At 43.9% G+C, this 18,038-nt stretch overlaps 1 protein-coding gene across 11 annotated transcripts in view; it reads right to left on the reverse strand.

The window, feature by feature from the left end:
- The window catches only part of obscnb (obscurin, cytoskeletal calmodulin and titin-interacting RhoGEF b), a 64,502-nt gene that overhangs the window by 2,883 nt on the left and 43,581 nt on the right, over positions 1-18,038 (reverse strand). For 7 of the 11 annotated variants that reach the window (XM_052088343.1, XM_052088345.1, XM_052088341.1 and 4 more), the window contains 29 exons: positions 17,182-17,448; positions 16,461-17,009; positions 14,773-15,063; positions 12,964-14,280; positions 11,849-12,130; positions 10,754-10,835; positions 10,546-10,670; positions 10,281-10,478; positions 10,175-10,207; positions 9,074-9,172; positions 8,772-8,990; positions 8,064-8,097; positions 7,734-7,975; positions 7,295-7,351; positions 5,554-5,693; positions 5,284-5,484; positions 5,086-5,162; positions 4,840-5,010; positions 4,600-4,759; positions 2,835-2,951; positions 2,593-2,757; positions 2,091-2,249; positions 1,841-2,018; positions 1,361-1,474; positions 970-1,137; positions 790-892; positions 562-691; positions 373-463; positions 244-286 (listed from right to left, as the gene is read on the reverse strand). In XM_052088343.1, the coding sequence (XP_051944303.1) occupies positions 244-286; positions 373-463; positions 562-691; positions 790-892; positions 970-1,137; positions 1,361-1,474; positions 1,841-2,018; positions 2,091-2,249; positions 2,593-2,757; positions 2,835-2,951; positions 4,600-4,759; positions 4,840-5,010; positions 5,086-5,162; positions 5,284-5,484; positions 5,554-5,693; positions 7,295-7,351; positions 7,734-7,975; positions 8,064-8,097; positions 8,772-8,990; positions 9,074-9,172; positions 10,175-10,207; positions 10,281-10,478; positions 10,546-10,670; positions 10,754-10,835; positions 11,849-12,130; positions 12,964-14,280; positions 14,773-15,063; positions 16,461-17,009; positions 17,182-17,448 (5,812 nt within the window). The remainder of the gene's footprint in view (positions 1-243; positions 287-372; positions 464-561; positions 692-789; positions 893-969; positions 1,138-1,360; positions 1,475-1,840; positions 2,019-2,090; positions 2,250-2,592; positions 2,758-2,834; positions 2,952-4,599; positions 4,760-4,839; positions 5,011-5,085; positions 5,163-5,283; positions 5,485-5,553; positions 5,694-7,294; positions 7,352-7,733; positions 7,976-8,063; positions 8,098-8,771; positions 8,991-9,073; positions 9,173-10,174; positions 10,208-10,280; positions 10,479-10,545; positions 10,671-10,753; positions 10,836-11,848; positions 12,131-12,963; positions 14,281-14,772; positions 15,064-16,460; positions 17,010-17,181; positions 17,449-18,038) is intronic. The other 4 variants (XM_052088340.1, XM_052088348.1, XM_052088338.1 and 1 more) reach the window with 3 other exon arrangements.

The raw sequence follows: 18,038 nt of genomic DNA on the forward strand, positions 1-18,038 counted from the left end.
GTTGTGTAAGAATCAAAGCATTCATTCACTTATTGTGTTTTAATATTTACCTGTAAAGTTAACAATTGAAAGGTTCTATAATTGCAACGGCCTGACCCTTGAACAAAGTTATTCACATTTTCCATTACCGGTACTTCCCGTGGAAAAAATATTGACTGTTGCACTATACCTCTATGTACGTGTAAGTATAAAGGCAAAAAAAAACGATCAAAAGAACATGGACCATGCATGAATGGCACTTACATGATGATGGTTTTCTTTGGTATTTTTGTTTCCTGCTCGGTAACTAGACAGAGAGCAAAGTGAATACATTCAGTAGATGGAATGCGGCAAACAATGTGAGCTCCTAGAAAGTTCTCCATCTCTTCTTACCTTCAAGAACAATGGCCTGCTCACCACTGCTAGCGGCCGATGGAGGAACTAAGTCAGCGGCACACCTGGCACTGCCCAGACGGTTGGACAACTGGCGACAGTGAGAAATTCTCGTCATGTCCAATTTCTTTCTTTATTTAGAGATGGAATTGAGAGTGCTTCTCACAGGATGCATTCATGCGGACCAACCTCACACTCGTAGTGTCCCAGGTCACGATCCGTCACATTTTTGATCACCAAGACCAAAATTCCGCTGCGGAGCTCACTGTAGGTCTCATACTTTTCCTGGTCGCTCAGTAGGCGGCCGTCCTTGAACCATCTTGATCGCGCATTCACACAGAGCCAGAAATTATTGATGTGGGGACATTTCAGACAAATGATACAAACAAGTACTCTGCAACCCCTGAGCACTGCTACCTGATTTTGGGACTGGGAGCGCTCTGGATGACGCAGGTGAACTGAGCGTCTTCACCGGAGACACAAATTGCATTCCTCAATTTGTTCAAAAACCGTGGAGGCACTGAAGACATAAACGAATGACCTGGTAAAAGCAGCAAAAAAAGCAGCCTGGGGACTTTCTGTGTGTGAGCTGCTCACCCTGTACGGTGATCTTGCCCAGCGTGCTGGCGTTGCCAGCTGAGCTCGTGGCAAAGCACATGTACTGGCCCGAATCTTGGGCTGTCATGTTATCCAGTATGAGCGTGCAAGAGCCGTCGGGGTCCTCGATAATGATGTGATGAGGGTCTGCCTCAACTATGCGTCCATCTACGGCCAGCAAGTCAGCAGAAGCATTGGTGAAACACACTCGATTTATGTCTGCGTAGATTCTTAATCATCCGGGACATGGCCACATCTAAAATTGAAAGAACTGAAGAACCCTTCTGAATCCAAGGCGAATTGTCTTCAATGAACAAGAATAGTCCAGATTTCTTACCTTTGCTAACTCGCTATTTAAGGCCACATTGTGGATGAGGAAGGTATGTCTTACCCTTGTACCAGGTGATGGCAGGTTTGGGAACTCCCGTAGCCTTGCACGCCAGTTTAACAGTCTGCCCTAGCTCGGCTGTGCAGTTTGCCAGTATTTCGACAAAGTCAGGAGGACCTTCCGAAAAACAGTGAAAACTATTATCGGGGACATATTTTTGAAAATGTTGTTGTTTATCGGGTTTCCCACTCTTTTTTGAAATTATTTCAAGGGATTTTTTTCAGCTGCTACAGTATGAGTCAAGTTGTCACAAAAATTCGAACCCTAAGCTTTGGAAAAATGTTATTTTCTAAAATGGTACCTTATATTTTGGACATATATCTGAGCAGGTGCTGCTGTTTTGGTTAACAGCAGAGTTCAAATGGGCTCAGCGGTTACCTCTTTAACTCATTCACTCCCAAAGACGTTTTTAAATTTATCAGGATCATAACCAAGTCGTGAGAGTGTGACAATGAAATGAAGACGAAAGTTTGGTCGACTTACTCCAGGTGGGCATGCTATATCTCTGCTGAAGTTCTCGGAAGTCTCTCAGCCACGAGTTTTTCATGGTCACAGTTCGGGCCTGCAAAGTGTACTTCCTCACCGAATCTTCGCGTTCGTGCCAGATCTCAAAAGCGCGGTCGTCACCCTCCACCGTGTCATTCACGTCAATGTTGTTCAGCTGCGGCAGGGTGTAAATAAAAAATACGCTGCAGCTCGTGACAGATTATCCGGAGGGGGTGTCGAGTCTCACCTTCATCATGTTCTTAAAGACGTATGTTTGTGAATCGGTGTTGCTATCTCTCTTGGATTTGCAGATGATGCAGTAGTTCTTAAAGAGAAAGACGTGGCGCTGGTGACCTCGAGAGGACGTCCTTATTCCAGGAGCTCCCTCCCAAACTTGGAAGGGTCCCTAGTCGTGAGACAAAATAAGTGGAGGTCTTTATTCCTCATACTGTTATTTTCATGCAAGAGTGTTTTTGTCAAAAAACAGCTTTGCCTTAAAGGAAAACAAGGAGACGATCACGGATAAAAACAAATGCAAGTTGACAAAGATCATGATGAATCGAAGTGACACAGAGAATATCTTGGGATAGGGCTCACAGTAAAAAAAAAAAGGCAAAAAACATTTATGGGGGAATTTGGGAATTCCCGAACAGCACATTTGTGGGCACTACTGTGTACTGTATGCCGAAAACAAAAACAATTTTAAAGTGATACGACTTAAAGAAAATGAAGTCAAACTTAACACTCACCTGTCTAAGAGGCTCTCCTAACGCTTCAAGGGTGGCGGGGTAGTTCTCAATCAAGGAGACATGGTGGGTATTCTCAGAGCGTTGCGGCAGTGCCGACACCATGGCGTACGCTTCTTCCAGCAGGCAGCAGTTCTGGCCATTTCTGGCCTTGTTTCGAATGAGCTCCTAGTGATGTTAAGGGGGTGCGTTACAACCGAGAAAATTCAGGATCTGAAAAGAAACACACAACTATTGGACGTCACCTTGAGGAAGACCTTGTACTTCTGAATCCTGTCCAGAGGTTGTAGCAGGTAGGCGTTGATGCTGCGTACAGGCGGGTCAGCTGGGTCTGCATTGGCTTGCTCCTTTTCAGTGTACTCCTGTTACAACATAATGGGAAGGGTTGTAGAAAACCAGCACCATTGGAGTCACTCCCCGATTATGCCTGTTTCTGTAGGAACAGCAGTCATGATCCTGGGTCACTGTCCCGTTTAACCCATAAACGAAAGAAAAAGAACAATACTGTATTTTCCGCACAATAATGCGCACCTGAAAGCATTTTTTCAAAAGGCGACAGTGCAGCCTATAATCCGATGCGCCTAATATAAAGAGACTCTCTTTGTATTCCTCACTGAGTTGTTCCCCTATTAGTTTTTCTGATGCCATCTAGTGGTGATTATTAGCAGGAAACAATTCTAAAAGGGTTCTAAATCCGACACCAATTGACATGTCCATTCGCCAAAACACACTCAAACAGACAACTTTATGAGTTCTGCGCAGCCATAATGAAATGAAGATAATACCAAAAGCATCGTTAACCTCAGACTAAACGAGGGAATGAGACAAGCTAAGGATATTTAACCCCTTGTGGATGTGAGTCCAGAATGTTTGTGTGCCTTTTTGTTGAATCAATTGTCTTCATAGCTTGCCATTTGCCATTTGTATTTATATTTTTCATGTCCATGTTTGTGACCAGTTCTCATTATTATATATGCAGCGGTAGTGAAGGCACTAAAGTATTGTATTGCTGTTGAGGACTTTTAGCCTAAATATGAGTACTATTGATACTTGTCTCTTTCCTGAACATCTGTTTAAACTCTTATAACGAAGAATGTAGTGTTAAGTTTATATCTTCTTCCCCCTTGAGTGATTAACAGCCCCAAAGTGTCTTCTTTCGCATACCCATCTCGGCAAAGTTCCTGATGGCTGTCACGTTTCCCTGAGGAGGAACTTTTATCTCGAGATTTATGCACAGCAGGAAAAGTCTGAACTTTGTCATCATGCCGAGATTGAACTGCATTGACCTTTCTTTGTTTCTAATTTTTACATAAGGGGAAGGACTGCTCGTCCCTCATTAACATATTATCCCTATATAAACTAGGAACTATAAAATAGACTGTATTTTTCCTTTGCTTCCTGATGACATCTGAAACTCTCAGAAGCCCGAATCAATTTGTATTGTGTTGTGATAAACTGCAGAAAAGACGACATGGTGTTGGGTCTTATCTTCCACCTTACAGAGAAATAAAAGAACCTGTGTCAAATGAGGGCCATAAGGAAATGGACAGCTCCCCTCCACGACAATTGTATTCCTTTAGCGTTACTCCATCTAGTGGATGCATAGCGCAACCGCACCCATTATTGTAGATTGTAGCTTCTATTCTGTGCGCCTTATAATGCAGTGCACAGTAGTTATGAAAACAGTTTTAAAATAGGCTATTCGTTGAAAGTGCGCTTTATACTCCGAAGTGCCTCAGCAATAAGGAACCTAAGTCAACTTGAGCTGGGGTATGTTTAAATTTCCAACAGTGACAGAAAATATATATTTTTCTAAAATCATAATTTGTGTTGTTTATATCTCAACATGAACTGAACTTGTCAATATGTGAAATGAACAATTTTGTCTTTATCTGTAAGTGCACCTCTTACAGCTCGCTTGAGGTGGAAAGTGGATAGAGCATAATAATAACATTTGATCGGCAGCATAACAAGAGGTTTGAAAAACAACGTGAAAACGAGCAGTGATACCTTGAAGAAGCGGTGGACTGTTTTGTCACTGATGGCACTTTCAGCCTGGCTCTGACCTACAAGATACTGGAGGTACTGCTCAAAGCCTTCCTTATTTTTCAGGAAGCACATGGCGACATCATCATCCGTCTCACAATCGCTCAGCTTTGGCAGGAACACCCTGCAATACACATACAGCGTGGTCACTGCCACCAAGCTACTCCCAAAGATGAGCTGGCCAAAGCGAGGCGGCGAGCATACCTGGAATGGAAGTCCTTCAAGTCATCGATGTTCCTAAAGATGGCCTCCCTCTGGCCGCTGATGTCACTCGGTGCATCAGGAGAGTCGGCGAGCCTCTGGTGATGACCCGTGAAGAAGTCTATCTCTTTAACGAACTCTGATTCACCGTTTATGATGTCATGAATCAACTGGCTGCAGAAGAAGACCAACGATGCTGCTTAAGAGGCGGATAGTATTTGTAATGACTTAAAGGTTTGTTTTACTTACAATAACTTCTTCTTGTATTCTCCCTCAGACACCTCCTCTACACTTGTCTCAGGAAGGTCACCCGAATCAGCAGACAGCTGGAGGTACACGTTTATCATCAGTGGAAGAACTGAAATTTTAACCTTATGCCTCTTCATGCCACGCCCCTTTGCACATGGCAACCAAACAGGTCTGTGCTATGATGCAACGCAGGCATACTTTGAACTTTTTGTCAAGATAGGCAGGTGACACCCAGCCTTGGCGGGATGCCGTCGTCTTGGTGGGTTTGGTCCGCACGAGCCATTTGAGCGGGTGGGCCGAATCCAACACCTCCACATACTGTCCCTCCTTCAGGGAGACGGATTCTTTGGTGGCCACGATGGGGTCGTAGTTGGCCGTCGCCACGTAGATGTCGAACATCTGCGTGCACAGGGTTCCCCCATTACTTTTCATGACACGAAAGGCATTTCTCATATGGCAGAGTCTCACCTCTCCCCTGGCATCTCCTTCATCGGACTCAGACGAGGAATCAGCCACGAGGGAGGGGGGACGGGAGCGACCGTGGTGAGGAGAAGCCGAAGGGGTCTTGGTGTCGTCGTCACTGTCTGCACCTGGTACACGCAATGAGCCTGATACAGCAGGGAGGGAAGCAAGCGCGAGTCAATTGTGTTGTTGGATATTAGTGGAAGTATATTAGTAGCACAGTTTAGTCTCTCGGGACAGCGGGTCAAGCACCACATGACCCTACTGGCATTTTATTCCATGCCAATTCACTTGTAAAAAACAAACATGAACAGATGAATGGCTACTATAATATGTATATGTATCTATGAAGACGTAAATTACAGTCGTTGAAGGCCTTCGCTGTTGTGAAAGCGCTATATAAATCAGCATGTATTGTATTGTATCAACCCATTCACTCCCAAAGTCGTATTTCGATGTCTTTTCAGACGCCACACATTTAATCCCAGCTCCTCATTTTATTTTGACTGTACTTGAAAAGGGTCTAAAAACGGCCCTTTCGGACACTTTTCAAGTACAGTCAATTAAACAGTACAGTCAATTAGACCCAAAGACATAAATATGTCTTTGGGTCTAAAAATGACCCTTTCAGACACTCTTCAATCAATAAATTAAAACTTAAAAATACATATTTAAAAATAAAAGCCAAAATAAAATTGGAATGAAATGTAATTAATGTTACTATTTACAAACATAAGCGTTACATGTTGTAAAAATCCCATTTATTACAAATTTTACTAATCATTCCGTAAAGAAGAGCAAAGACGGTAATAAACAGTTTGAATGAAAGTCAACTTTTCTAGACAATTTATTTGCTCCGATTCCAAATCAATTCCTTGCTTTGTTCCTCTGACACATTGGGTTTTCGGGCGGCACGGTGTTCAACTGATTAACACGTTGGCAACACAGTGCAGATGTACAGGGTTGGATTCCAGCTGCAGCCTTCATGTGCGAAGTTTGCATGTTCTCCATCTGAGTGAGTTTTCTCCGGATACTCCCGTTTCCTCCCGCATTCCAAAAACATGCATGGCAGGCTGATTGAACACTGTAAATTGTCCCTAGGTGTGATTTGTCAGCGCGGATGGTTGTTCGTCTATGTGTGCCCTGCGATTGGCTGGCGACCTGTTCTGGCGGTCCTCTGCCTGCTGCCCGAAGACGGCTGGGATAGGCTCCAGCACGCCCCACGACCCTCGTGAGGATAAGTGGATTAGAAAATGGATGGATGGACATTTGGTTTTCATCATTATAATAATAATAAGAATAATATTAATAATAATAAGAATAATATAAAAAAAAACGTTATACTAAAAAAAAGTAAAGACCTTTTTGAAATCAGCCTCAAAAAAGCATTTAGGGACACAAACACCCACCTCTACTTGAAATTCGCTGTTGACCCGTGTTATCAATTAACAAAGAAGATAGTCGTAAAAATGTGTCATTTTGATACACTAAAATAAACGTGTATTAAACAGATACGGCACCATGTATAGATCATTATAGAAGATTGATAGATAGACAGACGAACAAACAGATTAGTAGTCAATACCCATTCGTAATACAACAGAGAAAACTATTGTGGTTGCAGCAAATGCTGTTGTTGCATCTTCGATTTCATTCAAAAGAAAGAAATAATTTATCTGTGCGTCGTCATCATATACAAAAGTCTTGATTTACGCTATGTGACAATGGATGCATTCGTAATACATACTGGTCGTTTTGGGCCAGGATTTCATCCACTGGAGCACTTCCTGATTCTGTGTGCTGTCTGAATAACAAATTCATGATTGGATGAACATTGGGTGGGTGCTGTTAGTCAAGTGATGGCGTAGTTAACTGGTGAAGAAGTGTTGCTCGGACGAAGCAAGATGGGCTTGGACGTTGTAAAACACATCACACAAGCCATACGTGCGGAAAAGCACGAGACAACTCTTGTACTGTTATGCACGTGAGGGCCGACAATCAAACCATACGGCCAAGAAGCTGAAGAAGACGCAGGCAAGAAAGTGGAGAATAGCTGCACAGCGTGGAGATGATGACAATGGCAGTGAAATCAAAATCCATAAAATGTGATATTATTTGGCTCGGTATTTCTTCAATACACTGCAGCAACGATTCAGGATGGTCCACGAAACACAGTACAAACGCACCTTGCGTAATCTTGGCCGATACCATTTCAGTGATCTGGGAGGTGAGTTTCATGAGGAATTCTTCAGAGCCAACTTCTCCAAAGTAGGACATTTTACTCTCTTGAAACAAATTGCAAAACACTATGAGCCTGGATTTACACTGCACAAATATTATTAAATTATCAAATGGTGGTTCAAAGTTATACTTGCCCTTTCCCGTCTTTGCAGCTTCCTCTGGTGGATTGACAGTAATCCCGAGAACACTGATGTATAAAAATGATACATCACATTTGCATTTGTTATCGTCTAGCTAACGAATTTAAAAATAATAAAATAATTCAAAAAACATACTCTGAAGCCTTGGTCTCTTTCTTTTGTGGTGGAGCTGAGTAAAACGATGAGAACAAATTATGATCATAATAAACACAAAAGTGAGGGTGAACTGATCACCCAGTGGTAATACACTGGAACTTCCAAAGTCAAACAATCATTTTGGTTGGTCCAAGTTATTCCAATTTCAAGACATTTTTTTCTCACCCTAAATAATGCAAAGTGAATTAGTATGTTCCCATTGTGAACGTAACATGACCAAACGCAGTAAACAGGTGAGCCGTGACGTTCGCAATGCGAGCCCGAAGGCACTTTGACGTCAATTTCAGCTGACAGCAGCAGGCAATATAGTGTCAAAACGGCAGGCCCCTGAAATGGATGGAAAATGGGTGGACGGAATCTGCTTAGTTCTTATTTCATCAACACCATATTAATCAGAATAATTTGTTTTGACTCGTCGGGGCATAAAGAACATATCAGCGCAAAGAAATTTCTTTGACCAGAGTTTGAAAGATTACTTCCTATCGCCCCCAATTTTGGTTGGCATCACAGGCATTCTTGCAGAACAATGTTGGTTGAACCCTAAATTAAGGTATCAATTTAGGGGTGTTCATCTTTGGTGGTTCCGCTAACAACTGTGTATGACAGGAGGGGTAAAACAATTTGTTCATGTATGTAAATGCTCAGTGGGTCAATGTTAAAGAAAGGAGATGGGTTTTTTTCCCTTACTGTCATCCACTTCAAGGTGGGCAGTACAAATGGACTGTCCCGCCTTATTGGTGGCAATGCAGGTGTAGGCGCCGGTGTACTCTGTTCCAACATCCATCAAGATGAGACTGTGTTGGCGACCGGAGCTTGCTACTTTGTATCCTTTGGTATCAGGCTTGATCCACAGCACCTCCTCCACCGACTCCTCCTTTAGCCACGAGACCATTGGAGTGGGAGATCCTAAAGGCGTAGGTACAGAGTGTGTTGAAGTGCAAGAACGTGGGGAAAAAAAAGAATCCTTTTCAAGCATGTGGCGTGCAAACCTTCGACTTTGACGGATAATGTGATGCTGGTTCCTTGTTTTACTTTCCTGTTGCAGAATTTTTCGAGGAAACGCGGTGGCACCAGAGACTCCCCAGAGTCTATGAAAAACAGGTCATTGGAAAAAAGTAGCACTCAGTCACATTCAAGCACATGATATATGGTTAAAAAAAAACCCACAAATAACATGAAGGAACGTGGTATAGTGATCGCTCGCGATTTCGCGGTTCGTTTATCGTGAATTTTTTCAAACATACTGTATTCATAAAAAATAAATAAATACATTTAAGTCCGAAGGGCGGCCTGGTAGTACAGTGGTTAGCACGTCGGCTTCAGAGTGCAGAGGTACCGGGTTCGATTCCAGCTCCGGCCTCCCTGTGTGGAGTTTGCATGTTCTCCCCGGGCCTGCGTGGGTTTTCTCCGGGTGCTCCGGTTCCCTCCCACATTCCAAAAATATGCGTGGCAGGTTGAACACTCTAAATTGTCCCTAGGTGTGAGTGTGAGCGTGTATGGTTGTTCGTCTCTGTGTGCCCTGCGATTGGCTGGCAACCGATTCAGGGTGTCCCCCACCTACTGCCCGAAGACAGCTGGGATAGGCTCCAGCACCCCCCGCGACCCTAGTGAGGATCAAGCGGCTCGGAAGATGAATGAATGAATGAATTTAAGTCCGCGAAAAATCCGCAAACGGTCCGCGAGAAGCAGCGAAGGTCAGCAAAACAACAGCGAGTCACATAGAGCAACATATACAGTACTACATGTATATGTTTACTGTATTTTGTTATTCATACACTAACCTAACCTAACTTATACATGTTTAAATCTATTAGTATATATCATTAAGTAATGTTAATTACTACAAAATTTACTTCTACATGCATGTATACCATTAAAATTGGCCTTATAAATATTTTTTATACTCATACACATGTACATGTACCTATACGGGGGGAGGGGTCGCTACTTTGCGGATTTTCGTTAATCGCGGGTCGTGTTGGTCCCCAATAACCGCAATCAACGAGGGATTACTGTATTGGTATTTAGATGCCTTGATAGTGTAAGTTCCATTTTCAATGTTAAGTGCTTATGAAAGAAGATCTAATTACCTTTCGCATCTTGAGGTATAATCTCCCCTGGATCTGAAATAAAACAGAGGTTCTTAAAATCCGTATGCCATCCCGCATCATATTTTTTGGAATCTGGCGTATATACTTTGAACAATGAGCCGGGCAGAAGAGTAAGCAGAACCAGCCGCGTTACTGATGTAGGCCGAGTATTCCGCCATGTCCTCTTTCTTCACCTCCAGGATCTCGAGACTGTGAAGGTCTTGCTGCGCTAACACCAAAATCTTTTGGGAACCGTGCAGGGGATGACCGTCTTTGAACCAATACACTCTCGGTTTGGGGAAACCTGGAAACAAACCACCAGATGACCTTTACAAACACAGCCAATTTCATGACCAACTTTTTCCGTGTACCTTTGACCCTGAGTTGCATCTTTGCCATTGGTGAACCTGGGCTAGCGTGAACGTCATGAAGTTCCTCCACAACTTGAGGCAACTGATCATCTTCTGTCACGGACTCAAAGGTCTCAGTCTCCCTGCTTGAAGAATGACAACAACAGTTACTGATCAATGTATCGGATGTAAACTATCTGAAAACTTTAGGTTTGTACAAGAAATCCACCTGGACAAGTAGCCTTTGGCACTGATGTAAGACGAGGTTTCAGTGGCATCAGCAGCAGTGTCATAATCGGAGCTGCAGGACACTAACGGAGAAGGTGATGAGTTAATACATCTGAGTATTGATTAGTGATTGAAGCATGGTGATTTTTCCAAGATAGACTTCTTAGCCCAAAGTCTTTCACGACCTATGGAACTTAAAAAGGGACATTCTATAGAAAATTGTCCTTTTTGATTATTGTATGCCTCCCCATTCATTGTGTCTGAAATTAAAGAACTAAGTCAATCTTTTGTCAGCCTATTTGTGAACGTTTGTCTATGAATGAGGTAGTCCACCCAGGACTTGACAGCAAGGCTAGCCAAACATCGAGAGACACTTTTTCATAACAACCGGACACTATCTGGAACACCACAAGCCACCGTGCTGTGTTTCGGAGTGTACAGATAGGAATTCAGCATTTTGGCGATGAAGTGCTGCCACCACGAGGGAAAATATAATCCATGTTGTCGTGTAGTGTTTTATGTGTGCTTTTCACTTCGCATTCACTTTTTTAGTTTCGGAGCACTAAATGCTCCTAGTTGTCACGGTAACAAGGGGAAGAATTGGGGGGATGATTCACTTATAAGAAATGGGGATGCCCTCACAAAAGAGGCTAATATTAGCAAGGCAAACTAGACAATTCTTGATCCTTACATTATTTTGACAAACATTTTGATTGTGAAAATAATGCATAATTTGTCTCTTTTCATCAGTGGTGAACATTTTTTTTTTTTAACCAAAACCTAATAATGCTTTGTTATTGTATCATTTTAGTAGGACGTATTGAGAAAAAAAGCCCTCATCAAGGCCTAGAATTTGACGTATGACTCAATGAACTTCGTTGAAAACCAGTTTTTGACCTTGAAATTGGCTGCAGGGTTTCTTCTGATTTGGACGCCATCTCATTCTTTGCCGACACTGTAGTAAAGTTATAATTACAGTAAATATTTGTCTGAAAATCACTTCTAGGCCATCAATATAAATTTACAACCATAGCCGTTGACTACCTATAGTTGTAAAATAAACCCTTCTGTGAGTGAATCATGAGATTAAACTCACTGTCAACCCTGAGTTCGGCCCTGGTGGCCGCAATGCCGCTGCTGTTTTCCGCCGTGCAACGGTAGACTCCCATGTCGGAGGGCAGCACGGCAGTGATGATGAGCTGATGGCAGCCTTCCTGGTCCTCATTGATCATGTAATGGTCATTCTCCTCCAGCACTTTGCCATCTTTGTACCAGCGCACGGCGGGTGAAGGCTTGCCGATCACCACGCAGTCGAAGCTGACCGGATAGCCTTCGGGCACGTCCTGATTTTGTAACTCTGTCAAGAAGACGGGAGCGGCTGGGGGAGGAGGGAAACAAAAGTATTGAAAGCAAAGACCTCCCACCAAGGCAAACCTGTGAAATGAATAAGTGAATGTAGGCGTCCCTCTACTTCCTCTTACTCCCTGTCTCTTCTCAGATGGCGTTGATCATCTTTTAAAAACAATGACCTTTGATGTGCATTTGAAAGACAGGATTTTTATTCCCACAAGTGTGTCATTATCTCATCTCATATTTTTTTAAAGATGACATCCATTCATTCATTATCCTCATTATCATCTAATTACAGTCAAACCTCGGTTTTCAAAAGTCTCTGTTCTCGCTTTTCGACCCAAAATTTCAAGTTTTTTATATCTCGGATTACGACCGAAAATCGGTTCTCGACCAAACTGAGTGCACTTGAATGCGCCACTTGACTCCTCTCGCCTTCCTTACACGAGGAAGTGACGCTTCCTCGTGTAGTGTTCCATTTTGAGGAGACGTGTTCAATAAAGACTTTTTTTTTTAAAGAGCGTGGTTTTCGTTATCGAACAAATCGCTTTTCGAACAGCCTTCTGGAACGGATTATGGTCTAAAACCGAGGTATGACTGTAATTATAAATGAAAATAATATGAATATAGAATCACACAATTACAGTGATTTAACTTTTTTTTAACTTCATCTCCAAATGACCAGGCCCCCTTTTGTTGGCTTTACAAATTAAAAGTGGCCTGTGAGTGCAAAAATGGACCAAAACCTGCTCTCGCATTAAATTGACTGAAAGCTACTGTCTTTACAGTGCACTGTATTTTTGTAGACACTCAACAACACAGAACAATAACAACGAACAGCAGTGATACTCTTGATCTTACCGGCAGCTCCAGACAATAACGCAGGAGGTTGTTTTTCTTGAGTGGGCGTTTCCGCGCCATCCTGTGTGAACTCCAGCTTCCTAATCCGCAGCTCCACTTTGAGATGTCCGGCATCCAGGATGCTGGTTTCCACGGGGACTCCGCGGATGGTAAACATCTCCTGGAACCTCTTGGACGCCACCTCCGCCTCTGACCACGTGTTGAAGCGGATGTAAATGTACCTGTCGTCCTCACGGTAAGAGTGAGGATCCGGAGGGCAGAGTTCTCCTTCATCTGCGCTGATGAAAGGTTCCTCCTCCACATCCGGCGGGAGGCGCGTACGTAGCAACCGGCGGAGGCGTCTGCTCGCCTGCCTCAGCGACTCGTCCATCTCGCTGCCCGACGAGCTGTCTGGCTCACTGTCGGCGCTGTAGCCAACTGTCAGCGGACGCCGGCCGCATGATTCTCTCGCTGTTCCCACGGTAACCTTTGCACTGTGAGAGATGAAGCCAAACTTGTTGTTGACCTCGCACGTGTACACGCCCGTGTCTTTGGTGGTGATGGCAGTGATGACCAAGGAACAAGTGCCGTCGTTGTAGATGTCGATGTGGTGGTGTTTGCCGTCCGACAGCGGCTCTCCGTCCTTCAGCCAACGCACCTTATCGGGTTTACCTTCTGCCACACACTCCAGATGTATGGTGCCATTTGGCTCTTTGGTCTGGTCTTTGAAAACCTCCTTGAAAACCGGCCGCATGTCCTTGCGCGCCTTGTAGCCCTTGAAGGCAGCTTGGATCTTGATGGCAGCTTCCCTGAGCTCAGGTTCATCTTCCTTGCTGATCTCCAGGATCTCAGTTTCCTGTGTTGATGCCTGCTTTGTTTCGGTCCACTGAAGTGTAGTCGCTTTCTGGTCGGTCATCTGAAAGTGTTTGAAGAAGCGCTCGGTGGCTTGTGTCCGGTCGTCGGAAGTCTCAACCATGGCTGAACACTGAAGCTGACTGTTCTTCTTAAGGTAGGACACAAGCGAAGACCCATCAGAATGGTACTCCTCAGAGCTGGTGTGCAATTCAGACTCGGTCTGTTTCTTGGTCTGCTCGCTCTCTTTTGATATTGATTCCTTCTTCTCTGAATCGCTGCTTTCCTTCTGCTCCATTTTCTTTGGGCCGCCTTTCCCATCGTCCTCTGGGTGTTCAGTGATGGAGTCCAGAGTAGGTTCGCGACTCATGCGCCTTTTCTTGGCTGAGGCCTCCCACAGATCATGGAGGTCTCCTTCTTCAGCGGCTTCCGGAGGAAGACTGGGCTGTCCTAGTTGGTCTGACTCAATTTCTTTGACCTCTGTTTCTATTGGCACACAGCGTTCGGAATCAGACTTTTTTTTTGGTGCCGCTCGTAAAAACAACGCAATCTCAAGAAGTGGCGGGCCATGCATTTGGTACTTAGGACTTACCGAAATTAATCCAACTCTTATTACCACGCCTATTATGTTGCAAAGATGGAATTATTAATACGACACAAAAATGCAATAGAGCACACAGCTGTGTCATGTATATCAATAATATATAATAATAATAACACTTCAGAATCAATATTTATCTAATAACATGACAGAAGTCCAATACAACATACTCATCAGAGTTGCTGATGGCTGACTGTTATAATGTGTGCACACCATGCTGGCCCCGTGAGGTCCATTTTGAAATCTAATTGTACAATAATTAGTCCGACTGCTAATATCGTTACAATGTCCAGTAGTACTGATTGTGAGGAGTCATTTGCAGATTCTGTATAGTCGCTTGGTGTGCGGCTGACTTTAATATTGAATGGTCCACTCACCTAGCTGCACAGTCTGAGGAAGCTCAACAGACTCCCCTGTACCGGCTCTGTTGATGGCTGCCACTCGAAACCTGTAGCCGGTGCCCTGGATGAGGTTTTCCACTACAAACTCGGTGTTGCTCACGGGAGTGGAGTGGCACGGAAGCCACAGAGCGCTTTCTGCCAGCCTCATCTCCACCTTGTAGCCCAGAATGGGACTTCCTCCGTCATGTAGGGGAGTGAACCAGGAAAGGGTGACCGATTCTTTGGTCTTGCTGAGGACCTCGGGGTCTTCCGGTGGGTCTGGTACAGCTGCAACGAAGAAAGCAGCAGGACTTTGATTCTCACTCACAAAGGATGACAAAAAAGGCTAAGTCTGATTCTGAAACCCATTATTGTCCATCCATCCATTCATTTTCTGATGCGCTTATCCTAACAAGGGTCACGGGGCGTGCTGCAGCCTATCCCAGCTGTCTTTGGGCAGCTGGCGGAAGACACCCTGAATTTGACCCATTATTTGGGTGAAATCAAAATAACCTGTATTGCTGTAGGCTCACTAAGGACATCCTGATAACTTTTTCACACGTGCTTCATTTTTTTAACAGTCCCATCATTTCCATGAGACACAAAACCATTCAAATTAATGGAGAAATGTCAAGGATTTTCTGTAAATTTTTAGAAAATGTCAGCTTTTTAAAGAATCATTTGGCAAATACCCAAAACGAAGGATGACATTTATGGCAGATTGAAATCATTCATCCTTTAAATGTTCAGCATTGTAATTATTAAAATGTTTTGAAAAAATTTCCATACAAACATTACCAGCGCAAAGAAAGAAATTTGATGACTAAACCTCTAATTCAGGGGTGCCCATTACGTCGATTGCGATCGACCAGTAGATGACTGGTCCCAAGTCGATCCGAGGAGTGTCGAGGGGAGAAAAAAAAAAAGAAATTTGTGTCTCTGTGCATGTTAGTGATATATTTTTGGTGTTAATGCACACTGCACCCTAATCATTCGACCAGTCTCACTTTCACAAAAAGTATTTTAAAAAATAAAATAAAATAAAGAAGGTAATCTTTAACCTACGGTGACGGGTGACTGCGTCACCGGAAGTTGTTAGCGCTCAGCAGTTTGCAGTTGCAGCTTGCGATCAGAGTTGTTGCGCTCTATCGTTTATCATAATCACTATTGTCATTCAGAGTTAGTTTTGTACAATTCGCCGAGGGGACAGACAAAGAATGGGAATCTGGAGGGCGGAGAGAAGCATTTTAAAATGGTACGTGTGAGCTACGATCGTTAACAGGCTGCCTAAGTGCGTCGCATGCCTCAGTGTCAGGCTATTGCTCATCATGGCATGTGTGGTGTGTACGTATGTGCGTGTGGTGACGGGTTGATCGCGTGAGGTTGGTTGATCGAAAAGTAGATCTTCGGTCAAAAAAGTTTGGGCACCTCTACTCTAATTTATCATTTTTCAAATGATTCAAATCATTCTGACTGCATCATCGTCAAGACTTCCAAAATTCCAATTTAAAAAAAAAAATCCACATTGTTCTTGAGAAAATTTGCGAATGACTAGAGAAATGTCTACAAATTCACCTCGATCTTACAATTCAGCCATTTTTTTTCAAATTCGTTCTAACACTACTATTGTTGTTGTAATTCAACCACGGTGAAATACCGATCGACTAATTAACTGCAATACTTACCGATAATGGAGAGCTTGGCCATAGAGAGGGCATCGCGTGCTGCAAAGGTTATTTCCTGTTGAGCCATAAGCGGTGCCTGCCTCAGGATGAGGCGATAGCGACATCCGTCGTTCCTGGTGACCCACAGTTGGCCGGGCTGGAGCTCCACTCCATTGGCATACCAAACGATTTCCGACGCCAGCACGGGCTCTGTCAGCTCCACATCAAATTCCACCCTCTCACCGACGGCGGCCACCACGTCCTCCAGATGCTTTGCCACGCCCAGCTGCCAGCCCTTGACAGCAAGGTGGGCAGACGTGGACGTCGTGCCCGCCCTGAAGGTGACTGTGCAGCTGTCACTAACGCGCAGCTCTTTGAGGAGGAGCAGGTGACGACGGCCGCTCTCAAAGGACACAATCTCAGCATTGGGAGATTCCTTCACCGGTTTGTCATCCAGGAGCCACAGGCAGTCTTTGTTCTCCGGGCGAGACAAGGCACACTCAAACAAAGCTTCTCCTCCGTCAAAGGTTTCCACGTTCTCCAGGCCTTGGACTATGTTGATGGGTTTGGCTATTGGGGAGGAAAAAAAAGAGAAGGCATAGAAACGATACATTCTTTACACTTTGAGATGTAAAAAAAAAATAATAATAATAAAGCAGCAGATTAGTTGATCGCGCCACAAAATTCACCATTAGGTGAGGCCCTGAAGGTCATTGCTCTTTCCATGTGGAGGAGAGCTCACCTTCCACATGAAGCGAAGCAACCACACGGGTCCCCTCTGCCTCACAGGAGTATGTGCCCCTGTCTCCGGCACACACGCGGCTAATGTACAAGCGAGACACAGTCCAGTCCTGCTCCACTACCACCCTGCGGCCATCAGGCTGCAACGGCTGCCCGTCTCGCTTCCACTCGGCCTTCACCGGCCTCGAGAACTGGCAGATGAACTCGGCCGGTTGGTTCTCGACCACCCTAAGGTCCTCCATGTCGTTCACCACTTCAACTGTGGGATCTGAGGTTGAGGTTAGGTGTCACAGGGTCAGGGCGGTGCTTTAAGACTGATCATATTTGTACAGCGCATGCCAAATGAGGACTTTATAACCTCCAGAAACGTTTGGAGTGAGTCATGTTAATATAGTTTAAGGCAGGGATCACCAACCTTTTCGCAACTGAGAGCTACGTTTTGGCTACTTATACGTGCAATGGGCTACCAGTTTGATTCACACCAGTTACCGGTTATTTGTTATTGGAATAATTAGTGACATATGTGAAGTTATTGTTCATAGTATCATTTTCTAATTGCCCCACGGGGAGAAATAAAGTTTTCTGAATCTGAATTTCTCACAATGAAAAGGAAACAGATAGATATGAAAATGCAACACAATAATTGGCGCGAAATCTAAATTTCAAGGCAAACAACTTCAATAGAAATTTATGTTGGGTAATTCAACAAAATACTTTCGGGGTTTTTTTTTCTTGTGAAGATTACATTTTCTACATTACACAACAAGGAAATATGACTTCATAGAACTAATTCTTTGTATTATTGCCTCACCAAAAGATATTACTAAAAACGACTCAGTAAATTGTTTTGGAGCCAAC

This window comes from Hippocampus zosterae, chromosome 15 (assembly GCF_025434085.1).
Source record: "Hippocampus zosterae strain Florida chromosome 15, ASM2543408v3, whole genome shotgun sequence".
NCBI lineage: Eukaryota > Metazoa > Chordata > Actinopteri > Syngnathiformes > Syngnathidae > Hippocampus > Hippocampus zosterae.